A 24309-nucleotide genomic window follows, 5' to 3' on the forward strand; every position below is an offset into this window, starting at 1 on the left:
CTAAATCACACCACAAGATGTGGGGAATCTATTCTTGGTATTCTCAGGGGTGAGATCATATGACATAGATATTAACTTAACAGATTCCTTCTCTCCCCCTACAGGTGTCTTCCTCAGACCTTCCTCTTCTTTCTCTAGGATGAGTGAGGGACAGGACCTAAGACTAACTGCCTAGAAGCAAGAAGCTTTCTTTGACACCCCATGTTATTAGTAGGTTCAGAATGTGAAGGGACAAGACCTGGTGTTGTGTGATGAAAAGGAAAACTCTGCTAAGGAGGGCCCCCAAACTGTCTCCTCTCTCTTTTTCCATACTCCTCCTTCACACAAGTTTCTGGCATCTGTTTCCAAGAATGTTGGATTGGCTCTGAATGAACTCTGAATTATCTGAAATGCGTTTTTCCTCATATATTATAGTGCAGAGAATGCGGCTGCAGTCCCAGTCCTGAGTCCTCACTGTCACTTAGATATGAAGTCTTTGTTCCTATATTGAGAAAGTTTCCTGATACATAAAGTACAAATACCCTTATTAATGCATTTTTCATGATGATTGATTGATTCCTTGAACTTGGCCTTTAAAGGAGAGAACAGAAACAGGGAGCTATTGGAAAAAAAGCCAGGACTACACATGGAGATCCCTGAGAGTGGAGAGAAAGCCTGCGTATCCAGGCAGGGCCTTACCTCCATAAGCTCTTGGGAGGTTATGGGAATGGTGACAAGAACAAAGTACCTGCTGGCAAAGAAACCTCCAGGGCACGGGGTCCTGGACCACGCTTCCCAGAGGGAAGAGGAGCAGTTCCTGGACGATGCTGTGTTGGACCACTGCAGAACAAAGAAGAAGCTGGAGCCAAGACACTAGACCACAGTATGCACAAACAAACCTGAACTTTTGCTTTTTACTCTCTGGGTGTAAATTTATCAAACCTGAATTCATTCCTCTCTTTAGGGGAGCTGCAACCAAATCATGAAGACTATATAGTTCCCTAGAAAAGCTGAAGGAAATGTTGCTTTTCTCTCTAGCAATATTGAGTTCATTCCCCTTTTGGAGGGGTCGGTCAGGTTTGGAGAGTCTAGAGGCGATGGTATGAATGCCAAGAACAACCAGAGCTGCTTTAGGCTGACTGTCTCGAGGCTGAAAGGACTTTTTTTCTTTATAGAATGAACCCTCACCCACAGGATAGTGTTGTGGGTCTGGAGGACTCTATAGGCTCCCATGGAAAGTAGAAACCCATTAGAAATGGAAGGAAAGTTATCTTGGCTACATATAGACTCTGGATGCAAGTGCTTCAAGTTTTAATATATTTTTGTTAGGTTATATGATCTTGTGTTTCTTGTATTGTTACACTATGCACTTTCATGAGAACCAAGGGACATTTTTTCCCCTTTTTTTTAAAGACCTAGAAAATGAGCTATAGAGATTCTGGATGGGGATATAAGCCTTCTCCACCAAAGAGAGACAAACAGAGAGACAGAGACAAAAAGAGATTCAGAGGTTGTGAGAGATTCTCCCAATATTGAAGCTGCCTTGAATAAATCTAGAGCTTAGTTTGATACCACAGGCTATAGCAAATTTAGGTGTGAAAGGCCAGGACTCCTGCAGTTTCAATTTCCTCCTAAACTTTCAGCCTCTAATTCTGGTAGCTGCTACCACATTTATGACTAGGCTTTGAAGCATTAGTCTCTTGGTCCAGACATGCTATGTTTCAGGAAAGTGCTTTTAACTAGGAGACAGAGACACACTCTTCTATCTCTTTAAATTCTGAAGAACAAAAATACAACTTTGTTAAAAACAGCTAGTCATAACAACTCAATTATTCATCCCTATACTGCAATAGATGACACAAGATCCAGTCCTTTCCTCACTAATCTTCAGTGATTTTAAACTACTGCTTAATCTAATCCTGGTTTTCCCTTCAAGATTAAGAAAGAATCCTTCAGCTTCATCCTGAGCCTTTTTAAACCAGAAGTTATTCCCTGGAGATGGAGCCTTGTCCATGGCTCTGGTACTTTTGGCCCGTTTATAATGGGAAACCTTTGCCAAGAGCTTCTTCCAGCCTTTGATTTCCCTTTCTCACAATCATACATCTATTCATTTTGCTTAAGCTGTTAAGCTAATAACAGGAGGAGGGAGGAAGGGAGGGGAAAGAGCAGGGGGGGGGGACGGGAGAAGAGAGAGGGAAAGGGGGAGAAAAGAGAAGGGATTAGAGGGAAGAAAAGAGGGAGGGAAGGACAGGGAGAAGGAGAGGGAGAGGCTTTATTTGGCCTTCTAGAACTGGACCCTGTTTCCATTCCTGTGCTATGTGATACCTTTTATTGCCATCTCATAACAAAGATAAAGGAGCATTGTAATCCAGTAATTTCATGCGCCTGTCCTGAACTTAATGTTTCTGACTGACTGCCTTTCCCTAGCCATCCAATTTCTTGCCAACCAGCTTCTGAGTTCCTTAAAGCTCCCTCCCCACCCTGAGCTCACTCCCCATCCCCAAATCAGGTATCTAGTTGCTAAGTGTTCTGTGAAATAAAATTTCCATTCTGTGTTTAAGCTTGCTCATTAAACACTTCTCTTAGCAGCTCCCCTGCAACTTAACAGCCTGGCCTCTGGCACCGCCTATCCCCTTTTAAAGAGCCTGTGTCCCATTCCATAGAATATAACTCTTTAAAAAAAAAAAAAAAAGAAAGAAAGAAAGAAAAGAAAAAGCAGATACATTTAAACAGAGCACAGCAAGGTTTTAAAATAGAGATATAAAGTGGTTTCTTCACCCCAGGTTTTAACTTCACACTCTCTGAATGTATAATACTCTCTTTTCCCAATTCTCTGTGTTACTGAGCAGACAAACTAGGGTCAAAGCTATCTTGAAATGTGTCAATCCAAATGGAAAATGCTTTTCTTTCAAGAATATCTTCCACACTTCCTTTTCTTATCTGACTGCTGACCTAAGAATATTCTAATTTGTTGTTGTTGTGTTGCAAAGTGAATACTCTTATGGGATTTAGAATTGTAAGGGACCTTAAAGATCATTCAGTCATAGAATCATAGACTCAGAGCCAGAAAAGACTTAGAAATCTATCAGGTCCAAACACTCCATTTTACAGATGAAAAAACTAAAGCAAAATTAAATGACTTACCCATGGTCATACAGCTGGTAGGTTTCAAGAGGCAAATTTTGAATTCAAATCTCCACTAGGCTCTCTCTCTGGGGTATTTCCTAGGCTGGGGTAGTTGCATGTTAACACCTAGTAGATAGCACATTCAGAAACAAAGACTGTACAAGTCTACTTGGCCATTACTATTATTTATACTCCCTTTTGGTTTATACATCTGGTCTCCTACTCTTCAACCTCTGTTTTCTCAACTTCCTTTCATTTCTCTTCCCCTTCTCTTCTTCTAACTTTGCTTTCCCTTCTTTCATTTATTTTTGCTGAACCTCTCCTAACCTTTCCCCTCTCCTACTTAATCTACCCTTCCTTCTAAAGATGATTTGGCTACTGGTATTCTGTAAGTTCTTAGAATCAAGATTCTTCCAAAAGATGTGAGAAATAAACTAGGTTTGCCTTGTTCCTTTGCATGAGTTATTGGTACCTTTAATAATCTCTTCTTCACTAAGTTTTAGATATATACATTATTCCTTCTTTCTTGGTCCACCCTCAAGCACCTCCTATTTGTGGTAGGCACTGAGGGAGGGCCCACCTAAGGATTTTTGTTATATGCCAATCAGCTCAGAACAGATAACTCTATCTTCCATGTCTCCAAACTACAAGGGGAATTGGGCCAGAGGGTGCTGAAAGTTCAGGGCAGCCCATCCCCACTACAGAGATAACATATTACGTTCTTTGTATCATGCTTTCTGTCCAGATATGTTTTAGGAGAAGCATCTTAATAATTAAGAATCTTTATGTATATCCTCCTCCTTATCAATATGGTACTTTGCACATTTCAGAATCTTCTCTTAACTATTATCTGTTCTGCTCCTCACAACAACTTTGTGATAAAAGCAGGGCAAGTATTGTTATCCCCGTTTGGTAGATTGGGAAATTTCCCAGTTACCCAGGAGAGAGCTTAGACCTAGTCTTACTAGAGAAAAAGTGGCTCATGCTTTGTTGTCCTTGAATCAGTGCAACCCTGCAAGGTGCCTGGGGAAGAAAAGCATTTCTTATCAAGGAGAAGGAGGTTTATGACCTTTCTTTAGTCCCCTTGAGAAGATATTCCAGCCATTCTTCAGGTCTAAATTTTTAAAGGATCAAGAGAAGTGGTCTCTTTAAGGTGTGATAAAGAAGTAATATTTTGCATTTTCAATGAGAGCCTACTTGACTCGAGTATAAAAGACACTTTGCTTTCTCTAGTTTCCTGCATGAATTTAGGCAATCCAGCTGGCATGTCAACTAGCTTGCCCTGTATTTAGACCAATGGTCCTGTCTTCTGAAAGCAAGTGGATCTCAGCCTAGAATACCCTCTGATGGGGAATGAAACAAAGAGGAGGGGAGGGAGACTGGCTGCTTGTAGGTTCAGGAGTTAGGAAGATTGAATAGTAAAAAAGATGTTTAAACAGTTTTTGAGTTGTTGAGAGAGGGGAGGACTCAAGAAATATTTTGGTAGAGAGGAAAGAAGGCAGGCTGGACAGAAGATTCATTTTGTCACTTTTAAATGTGGTTTGTCTAATTCCCCATTAGTCTGTTTCCGTGAACTCAGGCCCAAAATATCCAGTCACACCCCAAAAGTGACACAAGATGAAAGGGAAGGGTGACAGGAGTGAGACTGAGCAAACAATAACAAAGGAAAGAGTCGCCAAAGAGGAAAGGGGGAGAAGGTGGGGGGAACAGAAAGGAAGAGGGAGAGAATAAATGGAAAAAGAAGGAAAAAGGAAAGGCAAAGAAGGGAGAAGGAGGGAAAGAGGGAAGGAAGAAGAAGGAAAGGGGAATAAGAGAAGGAAAGATAAAATAAAGAGGGGAGGAAAAGATTTGAGAGAAGAAAGAAAGAAAAGGAGAATGGGGTAGGAAGAGAGAAGAGAGGAAGGAGAGAGTAGGGAAATTGAAATTGGAGGAGCCTAAGGAGAGTATTCATTATTCCTAATCAGTTGGGATAATTTCCTTGCACTGAGTCTTTTGTCAATAAAATAAAAAAAGAAACAAAACACTGAGTTATATAACTGGGCCAGGCTGAACAGAGCAATGAGGACAGCATCAGTATCCCGGGAGATATGGCTCAGTGCCCCCTAGGGCAGTGACTAAGGGAGCAACACCACAACACACCTAAGCTGATGGGGCTGTTCACCTGAGAAAGATCTGGCCCTCCTTGGCCCTTGAGCTAACCTTCCCCAAACCTTACTAGTGGGCTTAGAGAGAGAGCATCCAGGTAGGAGGTCCAAGGCCAACCATACCAGCCTTGTGGGTAAAAGATGCTCCTCAGAGCAGGCCTGTGTAACAGCCTGGGGATTTTTAACTGAACACATTCTCAATATAAGTCAATTCTAATGTGGCAGCCCCTCCCCCAAATGCAACCATGGTCTAAAACTAACCAAACATCTAGTGTCCCAAACTGCCTTTTGTCCTGTGCCTCAGTCAGCCCACATTTGGAATATTAGGTTCAGGTTTTAGAACATGAACAAACTGGAGTTCTCCATGCAGAAGATAGCTAGAAGATGAAAGGCCTGGAAACTATGTCTTTTGAAGGATGTTTGAGACAACTAGAGGAGCCTAGAGAACACAACCCATGTTTATGCACCAAGCCCAAGCTACAACAGAGGAGGAATAGCAGGAAAAAGAACCAAGTGTTTACAGGAGACAAATGCAAGAATAGCTACCATTTTGTTGTTCTGATGTTCACTTGTTTTCTGTGGTGCTTGACTCTTCATCACACCATTTGGGATTTTCTTGGCAGAGATACTAGCGTGGTTTGCCATTTTCTTCTCCAACTCATTTTACAGATGCAGAAACTAAGGCAAACAGGGCTAAATGCTTTGCCCAGGGTCACACAGCTAGTAAGTACCTGAGGCTGGATTTGTACTCTTGGCTCAGTGTTCAATCCATTGCACCATCTAACTGCTCAGCTATCATTTATATATTGCTTTTAGGATTGCAAAGTGTTTTGCAAATGTTGTTTTATTTGATCTTTATTCTAATCCTTAGATATAAATGATATTATCTCATTTTATAGATGAGTAAACTAAAGCACAAAGGGGTTGAACGATATGTACAAGGTCACACAGCTATTAAGTGGGATTTGAACCTAATTTTTCCTCTGGGAGATAAAACTTAAAAGAACCAGAATAGGTAAATAGGCAGAAGAAAGTGGAAAAATGTTGAATATTAAAAATGTGAAGTCATGTGCAAAAATGTGGCAGCCTTTTTTGTAATGGCGAGGAACTGGAAACTGAGTGAATCTCATCAATTGGAGAATGGTTGAATAAACTGTGGTATATGAATATTATGGAATATGATTGTTCTATAAGAAATGATGAGCAGGATGATTTCAGAAAGGCCTGGAGAGACTTACATGAACTGATGCTGAGTGAAGTGAATAGAACCAAGAGAACATTATACACAGCAACAAGATTATGTGATAATCAATTGTGATGGATGTAGCTCTTTTCAATAATAAAGTGATTTAGGCCAATTCCAATAGACTTGTGATGGTGAGAGCCAGCCACATGCAGGGAGACGACTATGGAAAATGAATGTAGATCATAGAATAGTGGTTACATCTTTGTTGTTGTTATTGCTTGTTTGTTTTTTCTTTCTCATTTTTCCCTTTTGATATTTAGAAGAATTGTACATATTTAACCTATATTGGATTGCTTGCTATCTAGGGAAAGGAAGAGGTGGGGAAGGAAGAAGAAAAATTTGGAACACAAGGTTTTGCAAGGGTAAATGTTGAAAACTATCTTCGCATGTATACTGAAAAGAAAAAAAAAGCTATTATTATTTAAAAATTTTTTTAAAATGTAAAGAAATCCACGAAGATGGGTAAGCAGGATAGAACATGGTGAAGAGTATTAGGGCAAAGATCAAATAAGGCTGAAATAGAACCAATACTGTATTAGGGTATAGATCACTGGGACAAAAAGACAAAATGGATGAGGAGGTTGTAAGAAAGATCACAAGCTCAGCATTAGAACATAACATTACATATTGTGGGGAGATACTTCAATTATCCAACTTGGATAATTGTTCTAATATGTTTCAATGGTGCTTTCTCCCTTCCAAAAGCTGATGATTGTTTGACTTGCCTTAATAATGATTTCATTCTTCAAAAGAAAGAAAAGCAATAACAAAGCAAATACTATTCCAGATCCACTTTCTATCAACTGGTGGAATGGAAATGAAAGTTTGAGCAGAAGTGACCACCCAAACTTAGAATTTGTGATGGAGGGAAGAGAAGGTTGATCAAAGTCTGACATGTCCTAAATCTGGAGAGAAAATATTTCAGGATTCAAAGGCTAGGGAGAATGCCATGTAGTAAAAATTCTAGAGGGAAATTCAGCCCAGAAGAGCATGATTAGGAGCTCTCAGGAATGGAATTCTGAAAATCCAAAGAGAAAGAGCAAGAAAAGAGGTAGTTGTTTAATCAGTCGAACAGTAAGCAAGAAATTATTAAGCACCTGCTATATTCCAGCCACAGTGCTAAGTAGTAGGGCTGTAAAGAGAAAAACCAAGCAGTGGCTATGCTCAAGGAGCTTACTTTCTAATAGGGGAAACAATATATACAAGACATGTATAATTCAAAAACAAGGAAAGAGGGAGAGGTACTAGCAGCTCCTGAACTAGATGGTACTTGAGTTGAACCTCAAAGGAAGCAAAGAATTCCAGGAAGTTAATGAATAAAAAGAAGGAGAAATGTGTACAAAGGCATGAAAAGGGGAGAAATTATTATTTATTAAGTGCTTACTATGTGCCAGACTTTGTGCTAAGCACTGGGGATACAAAAAGAGGCAAAAGATAGTTCCTGCTCTTCAAGAGCTTACAGTCTATAGTAGAGACAATTTATAAACAAAGCTATATGTTATATGCTTAGGGGCAGCTAGGTGGCATTATTGATAGAGTGCCAGACCTGGATTCAGGGAGACTCATCTTCCTGAGTTCAAACCTGACTTCAGACACTTACTAGCTATGTGATCCTAGGAAAGTCACTTAACTCTGTTTGCCTCAGTTTCCTTATCTATAAAATAAGCTGGAGAAGGAAATGGCAAACCCCTTCAGGATCTTTGCCAAGAAAATCCCAAATGAGGTCACATAGAGTTGGACATGACTGAAATAGCAGGAAAAAAAATAGTTGAATGTATGGTAAATAGGAACTAAGAGTTGCAAGTCACTGGAATTAAGAAGGGCTAGGAGAACTTTCTGTAGAAAGTGGAATTTAGTTGGGACTTAAAGTCAAACAGGTCAGTAGCTGGAATAGAGACAGGATAGCATTCCTTGCTATGCTCAGAGAACTTACTAATCAATTTAGATTTTTTTAAAAATAAGTGCAGTAGATGGAAGTAAGGGTAGACTGTAAAAGAAGAATGCAAAACTGTGGCAAGATACTTTAGGAATAATGTCAGTGGTGATAAACTCAGAACAAGAGGCTGATTCAAAAGCTAAGGAGAGCAGAAAGAATGGTTTGAGTTTGGGGAAAAGAGAAGGAAGATCAAAGAAAGATTGAGGAAGGATAGAATGATGATAATCAACAATGATAATCAACAAAAAAAAAAGAGCTTCTTAATTCTTATTTTACTTTTTTTCTCTGCCAAGGAGAATGACCTTGCAACTGTACAGGATATAACAAGTGACTAATAGGGAGTGACTAGCAATACAAGTAGGGCAATAGTAACAAAAAAAAGCTCTAGCTGCCCAGGGGGAAGCTCGAGTCACCAAGCCTAGATAAATGGCATGCTTTAGAAACTGGCAGCTATGATTGCCTAAGCCGCTGTTAGTGATCCCTGAAAGGTTGGACAAATAGGAAAGGCACCAAAAGAGTGGAGACGGGAAAATATGGTCCCAATTTTCCAAGAAAGGAAGTGAAATGGAGTCTGTAGACTCAAGGTCGCTAAGCTTGACTCCAATTCCTGGCAGAATTCTAGATTTCATTAGTAAGGGGATGCATTGTGAACATAAAAGGAAGCCTCAGCCACAAGGATCCAACCTGGCTTTATCAAGAACAAGTCTTCTTCATCCTGACTAAAGCACTTCTTCATGTAGTGCTTTAAAGGTTCAAAGTGCACGACATGCAGAATTTCATTTGATATTCACAGTAGCACTATCAGGATGATGTTACAGGGGATATCTTCATTTTGCAGATGAGGAGACTGAGGCTCAGAGGAGTTAAATGATATGTCTATGGCTACACAACTAGTAGGCGTCAGAGGTGGGGTTTAGGTCTTCCAGTCTCTGTGTTCCAGTACTCTATCCCATTTTCCATGTTGCTAGTTTTCTTTCTTCTTTCCTTCTTCTTCCCTCTTTTCTCTCCTTCCTTCCCTCTCTTCTTCCCTTCTTTCCCTCTCTTCTCCCCTTCCTTCCTTCCTTCCTTCCTTCCTTCCTTCCTTCCTTCCTTCCTTCCTTCCTTCCTTTCTTCCTTTCTTCCTTCCTTCCTTCCTTCCTTCCTTCCTTCCTTCCTTCCTTCCTTCCTTCCTTCCTTCCTTCCTTCCTTCCTTCCTTCCTTCCTTCCTTCCTTCCTTCCTTCCTTCCTTCCTTCCTTCCTTCCTTCCTTCCTTCCTTCCTTCCTTCCTTTCTTTCTTTCTTTCTTTCTTTCTTTCTTTCTTTCTTTTTCTCCCTCTTCCTCCCTCCTTCTTCCCTCCCCCTCCTTCTCTCCCTGTCCTTGCCTTTCTCTCTCCCCCCTTCTCTCTCTGTCTCTGTCTCTCCCTCTCTCTCTCTCCCCACCAAAGGGGACAAAGAAATTCTGTTAGTATAGATTACCTTTATTCTAGGAAGCATTTGACAAAGTCCTGGTATTCTTGTAGAAAAGATGGAGATAGTTAACCTACAGGATAGTACAATAGACTCAAAGAAGACTCCTTAAATAGAGGCAGCTGGCACAATGACTAGAGTACTGGCCTTGGAAGATCTGAGTTCAAATCCAGCTTCAGACACTTCTTAGCTGTATGATCCTGGCAACAAGCCACTTAACCCTATTTGCCTCAGTTTTCTCAAACATAAAATGAGGATAACAGTGCCTATCTTGAAGGATTATTGTGAAGATCAACTGAAAGAATATTTGAAAAATGCATAACACAGTACCCAAAATGCAGTTAAAACATTTAATAAATGATTGTTCCATTTCCTCTTAATGGCTCAATGGCAACTTAGAAGGAGGTCTTCAGTGAAGAATCCCCAGGAATCTGTACTTATCCTTATGTCTGCTAACATTTTTGCAATGATTTAGATAAAAGTGTAGATAACACAAATCTGTGAGGGACAGCTAGCACCTTGAAGCATAAAGTCAGGACTCATTATGATCTTGACAAGTACTTTAGAACATTGGGGACAAATCTAATAAGGGACAAATAAAACATCTTACATGTAGATTTTTAAAATTCACTTCACAAGCCTAAAATAAAGGATGAGACAATTCATATGAAAAAGATCTGGGGAATCTTAGTGGACTGCAGTGCAGATTCAATAGGAGTTAATAGCATAATAGGAAAGAAGGAGGTTGATACAATTTTAGGTTGTGTTAAGACAGTTACAGTGTCTAGCACTAGGAGGTGGTAAGTCCCATTCAACTATCCCCTGTTCAGACCACATCTGGAGCATCCTGATCAGTTCCAGTAGCCACATTTTAGGAAAAACATGAATAAGCTGGAGATCATCCAAAGGAGAACAACCCAGTTAGTGAAAAACCTTGATTTCAGGCCAGTTGAGGAAAAGTTTGCATGAAGGGAAGATTTTAAACATGAGGAAGAGAAGATAGTTGTTTACAAATATTTGAGGAGCCGTCCTTCAAGTGTTTGGGAAATTATACTCAACTCTTCTTGGTCCCAGAGGGTAGTTCACATGCAATGAGTGAAAATTGAAAATTAGGTTTTCAGGAAGGATATAAGGGGAAAAACATTAAAATTGAAAATTACAAATACCCAGAAGTGATACAAGGAACTGCTAGAAAAAGTGGAAGCAGTTTGCAATTTGGTTTTTAAAAATTTGATCACGATCTTATACCATACCTTATAAAAAATTCCCAATGGATCCTTAACTTAAATATGGAGTTAGAGAAAATGGAAGGAAGGAAGCCTCACAATCTAGATAATGTTTCAAACAAACAAAAAAAAGTGATCCCAAAAGATAAAAACAATTTTGATTACATAAAATTTAGAAATTTTAGCATGAGCAAAATCATCGGAGCTAGAATTAGAAGAAAACTATACATTGAGGGTGAAGGAATTGGCAAACAACTCCAATATCTTTGCCAAGAAAACCCCAAAAGGCTCAGACATAACTGAAAAATGATAAATAACAAGTACACTGAGGGAGAGGGAAGTCTTTGTTATCATTTATAAACCCTGATAAAAGTCTAGTAGCCAAACTATATAGGGAATGAACAAAAATCTAAGGCCAAGGGAAAATACAATGGATAAGTAGTCATAGAATATTCATTCATTTCTCAAAACTGAAAACAATTAACAGCCACATGAAAGACAATTCCAAATCATTAATGATAAATGCACATAGAAAACGATTTGGAGGTTTTGCCTTACATCAAGGATATTGACAAAGATAACAAAAGACGGAAATGTTAAGTGTTGGAAGGGCTATGAAACAGCAGTCATACTAATACACTGTAGCTTGAGTTGTGTGTTGATTTAATCACGTTGGAAAGCAATTTGCTTCTTTTAAAAAGTTACTGAAATGCCCATATTGGCCCAGAGTCCTACTGTTAGGTATTTAGTAAGAGGAGGACAAAGAAAGAATATATATATATATATATATATATATATATATATATATATATATATATATATATATGTGTGTGTGTGTGTGTGTGTGTGTATGCACACAGACATACACAATACACATACATGCACAGATACATATATACATACACATGCATATATGCACATATCCTATATATATGTGTGTGTCTGTGTGTGTGTATATATATACATATGTATGTATATATATTGCTATGCACATGTGAGTGCATGTGCATATATGAACACCACAGGGATTTATATAATGCACATGCATGCAATGCATTATATACATGTGGACAATGTACATGTGCATGCATGTGGTGCATTTATACTCTGTGTGCATGTGTTGTGTGTACATGTGTGTTCATGTATGTAAACCTATGCAACATGTCATATGTAGCTGTATATTGCATGTGTATATATACCAAATATATGTATGTGTTTATAAATGTGTATGTATAAGTATATGTGTGTGTGTATATATATATTAAAAACTATATCCATACATGTGTATTGTATGAACTCAGTCTTATGATCCCAAGTTTTTCCACTACATTATGAGGTACAATCATATTTTATTAATTCAAGTACAATTTGTCCAGCTATTCCTCCCACCTTGTTTCTGCTACTTCACTGCCATAAAAATTTGCTAGTAATTTTCATCCTGGGCAAGTTACTTAACTTCTGACTGCCTCAACATCTTCAACTTTAAACTAGGGATCCTATCAACTATCTGTCAGGATCAAATGCAATAATATTTGTAAAGCACTTAGCATAGTTAACAAAAAGATCATTCCTTTCCCTTCTCTGTTTACTTCCTCAGAGGGGTCAGGAAAACTTAATTAAAAAAAAAAACTCCTTATTTCTACCAGCAGTAAATGCTTAGGCTATTCCTAATCTCCATCAAAGAAGACCCCATGCTCCCTCTAACCGGCTTCCTCTATCCCATATGCCTTTCATGAATACACTTCATTGCCTGTGTATCCCCACCCATTCTGTGGTGGAGACCAGTGCCCAGATTCCCATTTCTGGAAAGTGCCTTCTATACAGACAGTCTGTGAATCTTCAGTGATGGGAAACTGGGGACCCTGAAGAGTGAGGAGACCAGGAAAGCAGGAGAGGGCTGAGGGTTAGAAGGCTGGTCAGGCTGTGGGTGAGACCTGACCCAGAAAGCTCTTCCTCAAGCCTCTGAAGTTAGAGATCTCTTGCAGTTCTTTGGCATCATAGAAGCAATGAAGCTCAGCACGCAGCTCCTGAGAATGTTTAGTCAGAGCAGCTGGTGCCTTTGGATATCCAGGATCTCTGCCTCCCAGATAGCTTTTTTTTTTTCATTGGAAGGTTTGGATTTGTCATTTGTCCCGATGGTCTAGCACAGTACCTGACACATAATATGCTCTTTTAAAATAGTTGTTAAATTGAACTGGACACAAAAGGCTCTCTAGCAGTTTAGAAACAGCAATCTAATAGCTTGGGTTATTTCAGCCTTTACACCCTGGCTTTATTGTCCAGTCATTTCAATTATATCTGCAGCGGAGTCATTTCTTTCTTCAGCTCATTTTACAGATGAGGAAACTGAGGCAAATAGAGTGAAGTGACTTGCCCAGAGTCACATAGCTATTAAGTGTCTGAGCCTAGATTTGAACTCAGATCCTCCTGCACTAGATCCAGAACTCTTATCTCCTTGCCTGAGGATGCCTCCCATAACACTTGCCCTGGTTGTGGTTTGTAGTACTTACTCTAAGGACAAACCTGTCTAATCACAGGAAATTAATTTCATGGTAAGATTAGAGGGCCCCTGGATGCTAGAGTCCCAGCTCATTGACCCATTCAAGACCCATTACCACATTAATTGGTATTATTTCAGGTCAGGTGGCAGAAGGACGACATGGACAATAATCTGAACTTCTTCTCAGTGTCATCTGATGGAAGGATTGTATCCTGGACTTTGGTGAAGGTAATTATCCCCCAGCCCCCCGGGGACTCCAGCCTTTGTTTATCCATCTCCAGCCCCAGTGTGGGGAGAGACAGCCAGAGCATGCTGGATGGGGCTCTAGAATTGGAATAAGGAAACTCTGGGTTCCAATATCTCTTGAGCAAATCACATAATCTCTCTGTGCCTCTCGTCCATCCAGCAAAGAAACTGAACTCTTCTTTAAGGTTTCTTTCAGCTCTCAGTCTGTGATCCTAGGAACTGAGCTGGGCCTAGACAGAATTCACTTTCCCCTGAGAATTTGGGCTTCCTTGGAATAGAACAAAAAGAAACACTTATTTGCCCTCTTTACTCCTCTCCCTGCATCCTGCCTTTCTCCTTTATCCTTCCCTCCAGGTTTTTACAGGAATGAGAGAGGTTCATGGTCATGGGTCACTGAGAACCTTGTGCCTAGAGATAGTTTGGAAGGGGGCATTACCAGAGGAGAAAGTGCTAGGGAATGGTGGAGATCAAACTGGCCAACCTTTTGGTCTTGCCATGGGCCAGGTATGCCCTAGAACATATAGAAACCTTGCTTATGTAACTATGGAGGGAGTCTTACTACAGACTCTCTACACTACAACCTAGTGTTTAGACATCAATACTGAATTTCTTAGTTTTAGTTCAGTCCCTTGGAGTTCTGCCTTCCCAAGCACTGGGAGCCAGTGGGCTAATGATTCAGCTACTCCAATCCTTGCTAATGTGTGAACTTTCTCTTCCAGAAATAATTCAATGCAATGAAATTTAACAACTACCATTTAGATCCCTCCTATGTACCAAAAGGATCCAAATATTTAATAAGACTGGCCCCCACCATCACCTTCATAACCTAGTAAAAAGATAGGATTTTATACAAAAAAAAAAACTGTACATTTTAACAGCACAAGCTGCTATTCAAGGACTGATGAAGGAAAGGTTGTTTTAAACCGTGGGAGTGAGAAACAGAGAAAGAAAGAGACAAGAGACACAGAGAGACAGTATTCACGGAGGAGGAAGCATTTGAACTGAGTTTTGAAGAATTACAACAAGGGAAATCCAGGCACCTTCCTGTGCAGCAAAGACAGTATCAGAGAGCTGATCCTTTGCTGAACAGTCTGGGTGTCCCGAGAGTCAACTTGGTTTAGGGCAACCAGCATTCTCTTGAACCCTGCTGTGTCCTGCCCCTGCACTGGGATGATGCTAGGTAGAAAGACAAGGAGAAGGGATGAATGCAGCTGGGGTGAAGGAAGAGGAGGGGCAGACCAATCTGGCTGGGGAGATAAGACTCTTGCAGAGTAACTTGAGAGAGAGGGGGTCAGAGCTAAGGAGAAGGGAGATCAACATTAGGAGGAACTTCCTAACCATTAACGCTCTCCAAAAATACTCTGAGCTGACTCATTAGGCATCAAGTTCCCTATCACTGGAGCCTGGAGGACCACTTTTTTCCAGTATATGCTAAAAAGAAATTCTTGCTAAGACACAAGTCTAACTGGGTAGCCTCTTAGGTCCTTCCATCTGAGATGCTGTGATTCTGTGATGGAATCAAGTGCCCAGATGTATTCTCAGAGCACAGACAGTATGTGTTCAGGAAACAAAGAAGTCCCTGAGTCCTGGAGATAGCAGAAAAGCCCTCCTAGAAAGGGAGAGTAAGTAAGACCCTGGTGGATGTGTGAGGTTTGATTAGAAATACCCAGTCTTGGAACATGAACTTGAGATGGGAGCCACCAACTGTACCCTTACTCCAGCTAGGATTTCTCAGTACTAGCCCTCAGCCCTGGTTTCAAACCCTAGGCCCGATCCTACCTCATCACTTCAGCCCTGTCCCCATCAGGGAGCACCCTTCTAGGCCCTACTACTACCCTGTCACCCAGGTCCTGTATATCATCCATGGTCTATGACAAAAGTAGACTCCCAGAAGTAGGGGGTTGGGGATCAGGGTGGGGATCGGAAGTGTGTCACTGTCTGGTTGTGGAGATAAGACCCACACAGAATAATTAAGAACAACATTGTGTCAGAGCTAAGTAGGAGGAGATAGATTTCTGCTCAATCTAAGTTTAGAGTTGAAACAGGCCTTTGAAATTATCTAGACTAAGGTTTGTTAACCTTTTTCGTATTCTGTTCCTCTTTGGAAGTCTAATGAAGACTATAAAGAAAATCTTAGATTTCAGTTAAAATTTAGTTAAAAAAATAAAATTGGAATTTTTACCCCGTTCCTGTTTTCAGGACCCTCCCAAAAAATCTTTTCTCAGGTTAAGAATCTCAGATCCAAACCAATTGTCTCATTTTATAAATGAACTAAGACCTAAAAAGCGTACTTGCCCAAGTTCATATTTTTAGCAAACTCTTTCTTTGCTGGGAATTAGTTAAAGTCAGTCACTCTTAATGCATTTTAAGATATTGTTAAAGAGTATGATAAAACAAGGACATTGGGTTCAAGATGGCCAATTCTCTGGGTCAGGAAGACTCAAATTAGAATCTTACCTCTGATACCAGTTACATGATTTTAGGCAAATTATGTAACTTCCAGTTCTCAGTTTCTGTCCCTAGAAAAGGCCTGTAATACCCGCCTCCAAGGTAATAAGACATAACTATGTCTTAAATGACATTATGTAAAGTTCTTGGTAAACCTTAAAGTGAGAACTAGGAAACAGCTAGTATGGTTTTTACCCAGGCACTGAGCTGAGGGTGTGTTAGTCATCTCTGAATAATAGATAAATAAGCAAAACTCCATCAAAGAGTAAAACAGGCCTTTGCAACCAGCTGGTGCATGTACCAGACTGGTGGAACAGGACAGGAAAAAGTAGGTTGGGGTCAGCATCATGGAGAACTCCAGGAGGTTAAGGGACCTGTAAGAGAAGCACCCTGGAGATGTTCCCCAGGGGAACTCTCTCCTTCAAGTGGGAGGACAGTGAAGAGCAGAAGTATTGCCTGGTCTGAAGGCAGAGGAGGGCACCCCCACAAACGGAACCAGAATACAATTTCTTGGGAAGGGGCTGAGGATGCTGCCAGGGAGGTGGTACAGGCAACAACAGATAAAGACAAAAGCTGAGTGTCCATAGATCATCCAGATCAGTTCAGAATATTATCTTACTTATGCTCCTGTCTTCTTTGGTCCTCAAATTAACATTAATTTCCCAGTAAAATTTCCCAGTTAAACTTGCTGACTTTTGACAAGTGGCTTTAAGAAGTGGTTTCACACCTCAGTTAAATAGAGTCCTTGTCTCACTGCTGGTGGCCCATTAATATAAGCAGAAGCCCAGGAATAGCTCTGGGGTTATAGAAAGGGGAGACTCATAAACATATCAAGGGAATTAATAGAAAAAATCCACAAAAGAATGGGGCCTATCAGGACCAGACATAAAACTGCATTATAAAGAGGCAGTCATCAAAGGCCTTAGCAGTCAGTTGGTGAAATACAAACATACACAAGACACAAGTCAATGACTATAGGAATCTGCTGTTAGGTAAACCTAAAGACTCTAGCTTCTTGGATAAGAAGTCACTATTTGACAAAAAGTTGGAGGGAAAACTGGAAATGAGTATGTCAGAAAGTAGCCATAGGTCAAACTTCTCATATCCTATATAATAGAGTCAAAATGAATACATGATTTAGGAGTAAGGAATGATCCCATAAGCAAATTAGGAGAGCAAGGGATAGTTTACCTGTCAGATCTTTGGAGAAGTGAAGAATTTATGACCAAACAAGAAATAGTTATGAAAGGCAAAATGTATAGTTTTGATTACATTAAAAAGGTTTTGCACAAACAGAACTGATGAGATTAGATTCAGGGAACCAAAATGATGAGATAGAGTTCCTGGTGGTCAGAGAGTTAAATGATGAGGTTAGTGCCAGGTTTGGGGTTCAGGGAACCAAATGAAGAGATTTGGCTCCCCTAAGTCCCCTTTGGATCTGATGCAGTGGTAGGGAGTTTTGGGAACCCCTTTCTGGCAGCACAGAGGTCCTTCGTAAATGAATTTATGAATCTGAAAAGATAGACTGGCAAAAAGAAATTTATTATTGGCATTGGGAAGTCAGCCTTTGCTATGCAGGAATAGAAAGACTGAATTCTTTCCCGACAGAGAAGTAAAATCCCAACAGAGAGGTATAAAGTCTCATTAGGGAAATAGGTGAGGATACCTAAAGAGAATATCATTTCAGCAGGCAGAGGTTGCTGCTATGGATGGCATGGCATGTTAGGTCCTCTACAAGGACTGAGCCCCAAGTTAGCATTTTTATAAGGAAATCTGAGACAGAAGTTTCAATTGAATGAGATTCCCTCAATGCTGTCACTGCCTCCAAGCCTAGATGAGACCACTTACTGGGAGTGGTTTTGAGCCAACAATAGGGGTCAATAGAAATCTAGATGTCCAGCTAAATGAGATTATTTCAACTAATTCCACTAGATAAACTACCAGATTAACTAAGGTAAATCACTTTATCTTGGTTCCTTGAGGGTTCAAGGAGAATTTTTCCTTGAAGGAGTTTTCAGAGAGTTTTGGAATCCCCCCTTCAGTTTCAGGCTCCCCTCATCAAAACCAATGCAACTAAGATTAGAAAGGAAGCAAAAAGCTGAGAAATAATTTTTATAGCCAGTGTTTCTGATAAAGGCCTCATTTCTCAAATATATATATATATATATATATATATATATATATATATATATATATATATATATATATATATATATATATATATATAACTGAGTCAAATTTATGAGAATACAAGCCATTCTCCAACTGATAGATGGTCAAAGGATATGAACAAACAATTTCCAGGTTCAAATTAAATCCATCTATAGTTATATGAAAAATGCTCTAAAATGATTATAGAAATACAAATCAAAACAACTCTGAGATACCTCTCACACCTACCAGATTGACTAAGATGACAGGAAAAGATGATAAATAATGGAGGAGATGTGGGAAAACTGAAACACAATGCATTATTGGTGGTATTGTGAACTTATTCAAGCATTCTGAAGAGCAATTTGGAACTATGCCCAAAGGGCTATCAAACTATGCATACCCTTTGAATCAAGCTGTGTCTCTACTAGGTCCGTATCCCAAACAGATCATAAAAAAGAAACTACATGTTCAAAAATGTTTATAGTAGCACTTTTTGTAGTGGCAAGGACTGGAAATTGAGTGAATGCTCATCGGCTGAATAAGTTAATGGTATATGAAAGTAATGGAATACTATTGTTTTATAAGAAATTATGAGCAGGCTGACTTCAGATAAACCTGGAAAAACTGATATAAAGTGATGCTAAGTGAAGTGAGAAGAACCAGGAAAACATTGTACACAGCAATAGCAAGACGTAACTCTTCTTAGCATTTCAGTTATCCAAAGCAATCCTAATAAACTTTGAGTGGAAAATGCCATCCATATCCAGAGAGAGAACTATGGAGATTGAATACAAATTGAAGCATTTTGTATTCACCCTTTTTTCCTTCCCTTGGTTTGTCCCTTTTGTTCTAATTTTTTCTCTCCCAACATGATTTTTATGGAAATCTATAAAAAATGAATGTATGTGTATAAACTTGAAAAAAAATGAAAAAGAAAAGAAAAAAGGGGGGAGACTTAGAAAGAAAAGAATGGAGGAGGGAGATAAGGAAGCTTTTCTTTGTTCTGACTACCTAGTATACCATATATGTTCTAGACTCCAGGCTTCCACCATTTAAGATTTACCCTATATAAAAATTGAAATTGTTCATGAGGCACCCTTCTTAAAGCCAATGGTTCTCAAACTATGTTCCAGGATCCTCAGGATTTAAAGGTCCCCAAGCACCTTTCCCAGAGGGTCTCCAAAGTCAAAGCTTATTTTTATTATAATACTAAGACATGTAAAATTTTCTGACACAGTAAATATTGGTAGACATAAATGCCTAATAATCTTTTTAAACATAAAGGAGTCTTGGGAATAAGAAGTTTGAGAATCATTGCTCTCAGACTGAAGTTCTTTAGAATAGCAAGCTCTTCCCTACTTCTTTAGAAGCAAGAATCCCCAGGTCCATCTTCCCTAAGCCTGCCATCATCACTATGTGTGGGAGCACTACCCACTGGAGCCCAGAATATGTAATGACACCTCCACCTTTTCTGCCCACAGAATGAGCTGATGTACACAGACATCATCAAGCTAAAAGTGGAGGGCACAACGACTGTAGGTCCAGAGGAACTGAATGTGTACACAATAGGTAAGAGCCCTGCCCAGCCACAGGCCTATGGAGTCTGCTCAAACTGCACCATCTGCTCATCTCACCCTCAGTTCATAGCTGCAGGGCCTCTACCCACACCTTGGCCTTGTCCATAAGGCCTGAGGCCATGAGGCAGCAGAGCAGTCTCAAATGAGCCTCTCTTTCCCCTGTGGCTGAGACCCTAAACCTTTATTATGTCCTGGTAGCAACTCCTTCCTGCATTCCCAATCTCCCTGGGCACCTGGAAGTCAGCAGATGTTACTAGTTTGTCCCTGTCCTCCCTCCCCCCCTATCAGGTATCAGGAGTTGGGGGCCAGAGGGAATGAATAACTCTAGGATTGGAAAACAATAAGCTCTAGAGAGGTCAAAGATCTTGACCAAGGTAAGTCATGTCCACTAAGATTTATTAAGCACCAACTATGTGCTAGGTACTGTGTTTAGTACCAGGGGAAGCAAGAAATTTTTAAACCAAAGTTTCCTTTAACTGGGAAAAATGGGTAAAAATGGATCTTTAATGCAGTTTAGAAACTAGTTAAAAACAGACTTCTTAGAAAAACCAGGACAACCTCTGCTCATGTCAGGCAATAATGTCATGAAGGAAGACAGCCAAACTGAATGAAGCCAGTAAAGATGGTCTGGTTCCAAGGTCAGGCCAAGAAGAACCCAGCTCCTGGGTCTGCGACTGATTTGTGAAGTTTGTCCCTCCATAGAAACATGGAGCCTGGGGGGCAGGCCCTACAATTGGCCTGGGAGGAGTACATGGCTGCTGGGACTGCTCATTGTGGGGAAGAGTCTCCCAAAGAGAAAACTCCTTGAGGACAGGCTCCTATTTCATTGTAGTTTTTGGTATCCTCAGGGCCATAAACATGGTAAAACATTTAATGTTCATTAAATGATTAAATGAACCATGGCTTGGTCTAATGGTGGTATAAATCAGACCCCCAGGACCTGGAGACTCTTTAGAAGTGCCCCTTAATCAGGAATAGGGCAGATAATTAGGAAAGGGTCCAGAAGCAGTCCAGAAGCAGAGGTGTGGGCAGATGGGCAGTTGGTAACAAGCCAATGACAGACAACAGGTATAGATCTTCACAGAAGAGAATGTGGTTTACAGAGGTTCATTTGCAGATAGCAGATACCCAGTCCCATGGTGAGAGCCCTTTACAACCCAATTCCAAACCACCTTTCCAACTTCCTTATACATTACTTTTTGAACCTTCATCTCAAGAAATTTAAAATCTAGTGGGGGAGGGATGAGCCCTAAACATGAATAACTATAATACAAGTTAGAAAATGATTAAATGGGCAAGATAAGTCAGACCTGAGTGATTCTTGGAGGGAGGAATAATCTCCAGCTAGGAGGATTAAAAAATTCTTTGAGTGCAGGAGTTAAAGCTAAATTTGGACCCTGAGGGAAGAAAAAGTTGTCAGTAGGAGTTTAGAGGAAATCACTGTGCAGGAGAGGGCAGGATAAGATCACAGAACAGTGCATAACCTAGTTTGGCCAGGGCATAAAATACACGAAGAGAGTCCTGAAGATGTGGCTACGGAAGGGAGCTGGAACCAGATGGCAGAGGGCTTTAAATGTCAGGCTTATGAGTCTGTACTTTATTAAGTGGCCAGTAGGGAGCTCCTGAAGGTTTTTTTGGTGTGTGGGTGTGTAGGTGTGTATGTGTGTGTGTGCGCATACATTAATATAAATACATTAATTTATACTATAGATTATATATAAATATATATCATACATTACTATACATTATAGTATATATATATTATAGACTATACATTAATATAAATATAATATACATTAGGAAAATTACTTTGGAAGTGGGATACAGTAGATGTATCAAACCCAACTAATGGCCATATTATGACCAGCAACAACTAGGGACTGATTTGATTAGATTAAAATGTAAGAGGGGAATATTTAACAAAATTAAGAAACAAAATGCAATAGAACATAAACAATGTTAATGTGAGATTTTTCTAAGTCAATATGGGTAACAGGGATCCTTATGTAAGATTTTAGTGGCCCCCTTTTCTATTTGAGTTTGATACCACTGGTATGAAGAATGGGGAAAATATGAGGGAGACAAGCCTATTATTATAATAGCCAGACGGACAGCTGATGGGGAGCTAAACTTAGTGTAAACAGAAAGGAATGTATAGAGAATAGAGATTTTTCAGAGACACAACAGAACTTAGCATTTGGTGGAATCAGAGGATCAAGGAAGAAGGAAGGCATTAAAGTTAACCGAGTTTCCCAGCCCATGTAAATGGGAGGATTTCAACAGAAATGGGGAAGTTTGGAGAGGGGGCAAGTTTGGGAGGTAAGATGATGAGTCCACTTTTGACCACATTGAGTTGGGTATCAGTGGGACACTCAAATGGAGATTGTAGAAAGGTTTAAAAGCTGGAACTGGAAATAGAAATTTGAAGTGGAGGTGGTAATTGAAGTCATGACAGTAGATAAAGAGAGGGTGTAAAGGAGAGAAAATGACTGAGACCAGAGTCTTGAGGGATAGAAAGAAAAGGAACCAGCAAAGAAGGTTGAAAAGGAGAGTCAAGAAATTAGGAAGAAAACTAGAGAAAATAGTGTTTATAAACCAGTAGATGAGAGAGTAGAATAAGCAAAAGAGTGTTCTAAATTTCCAAAGCAGCATTCACTATATATAATATAAAAAAGAGAAGCTGCCCAAATGTCCAGAGGAATGGTTATTACATTCATGTAATAGAATATTATAATGCAATTGAGATAAATGTTTGAGAAATACAAAGAAATTTTGGAAAGATATTTATAAAATAATGTAAGACAAAAAAAAAAAAAAAAAACCCAGAAAAACAGAGCACACAGTAACAACAATATAAGTGTGAAGATATGCTCTATGAAAGCACAGGACCTGTTAGAAGCATGATAATGCCATGATCTGCCAGGGAGGTACAAAGTAGCTCTGAATGAATTGTAAAGGAAATAGTGAGATAGGATGATGAATGATAGGTCATGACTCGGTGACCCAGAGAAGTCAGTTCACTGAGTTGAAGAGACAAAGAAACTCAGCTCCCAATGAGATGAATATTGGAGAAATAGCTGTAAAAAGCCATACCCATTTGAAAAAGAGTATTATATGCAGAGGCAGCCACCACAAAAAGGAGGCCAGGACTGTGGGATGAGACAGTTTGGACTGAAGGAGCAAAAGGTAACAGGGGAGAACACGTACCACTGAAACCCCGCAGGCTATATGCCCCAAGATTGTAATCCTGTACCTCCTTTCCAACCTTGAGCTTCTTTATGAGAGTCTGAAGCCTTTATTGTATGAGACTGAAAAAGGAGTCTATTTACCTGGCTTGTTTTAAATGTGTACTTTTTATAAATAGTGGTAATCACTGGCAGTTGCTAGTGGAGTATAACTATGGGGAATACAATTGGAAGAAGCAACTGAGGGAGTAACATCCCCCCAAAAAAAAGGTGAGAGATCTAGCAGAGAAGTATTTTGCCAGAAGTATTGTCTCTGCTTGGGAGCTCAGAGCTAATAGAAAGATAAAAAGAATTGCAAATCATTTGATACTATTTCCCTTTGATACTGTATACTAATAGTACACTATTAATATAGTATACTAAAATAGTTTGATACTATTTGATACAGAGTGGAGAAGGGATATTTATATCAGGTGGTTGTTTATTATTCATTTTCAAAAACCAATGGCATTATGGGATAATGACTTGCATGTGAATTGGATTTAAGTGAAGCAGAGTTGCACAGTTATCAGCCTCACTCCCTCATCTGGAGTCATTTGAAGTCCAATGACAAGACAAAAGTCAGGATGACTGCATTGGCTGGAAATGCAGCGAATATCTTGGCATCTTGGATGTCTGACCAAACTCCACAGTGGTCCACAGTGCTGCTTTCAGTCCCTTTTATGGCAGGGAGAACATTGTTCTCATGTGCCTGTTCTGCCAGGGGAAATCTCCACAAGCTCGGGGTAGACATCCACCCAACTCACTAATGAGCAGGAGGTCTGTTTTTTCCCTCAATTTTATTCAGCCCATCTGCTGGAATGGTTTACCCAGGTATGGCTGCTGCATGTACAGCTTCTTGGAGCCATAGGTGAGAGGTGGGTGACCGACTGGACAACAAAGGTGAATGAGAGGTATAGGGAGTCTTCACAAATCCTGGGGAAAACTAGTTTTCAGGAGGAAATATGAAATATGAGATAAACAAATGGAATGTATTGACAGGTATACAAGAGGGTACTATGGGAGAGATGAAAAGAGAAAAATAGCATTGGGAAGAT

At 39.8% G+C, this 24309-nt stretch overlaps 1 protein-coding gene across 1 annotated transcript in view; it reads left to right on the plus strand.

The window, feature by feature from the left end:
- Nucleotides 1-24309, plus strand: part of DNAI1 (dynein axonemal intermediate chain 1) — a 264230-nt gene that overhangs the window by 208141 nt on the left and 31780 nt on the right. Inside the window, exons 14-15 of the mRNA XM_074280236.1 lie at nucleotides 13741-13830; nucleotides 19932-20019. Of these exons, the coding sequence (XP_074136337.1) occupies nucleotides 13741-13830; nucleotides 19932-20019 (178 nt within the window). The remainder of the gene's footprint in view (nucleotides 1-13740; nucleotides 13831-19931; nucleotides 20020-24309) is intronic.

This window comes from Sminthopsis crassicaudata, chromosome 1 (assembly GCF_048593235.1).
Source record: "Sminthopsis crassicaudata isolate SCR6 chromosome 1, ASM4859323v1, whole genome shotgun sequence".
Lineage (NCBI taxonomy): Eukaryota > Metazoa > Chordata > Mammalia > Dasyuromorphia > Dasyuridae > Sminthopsis > Sminthopsis crassicaudata.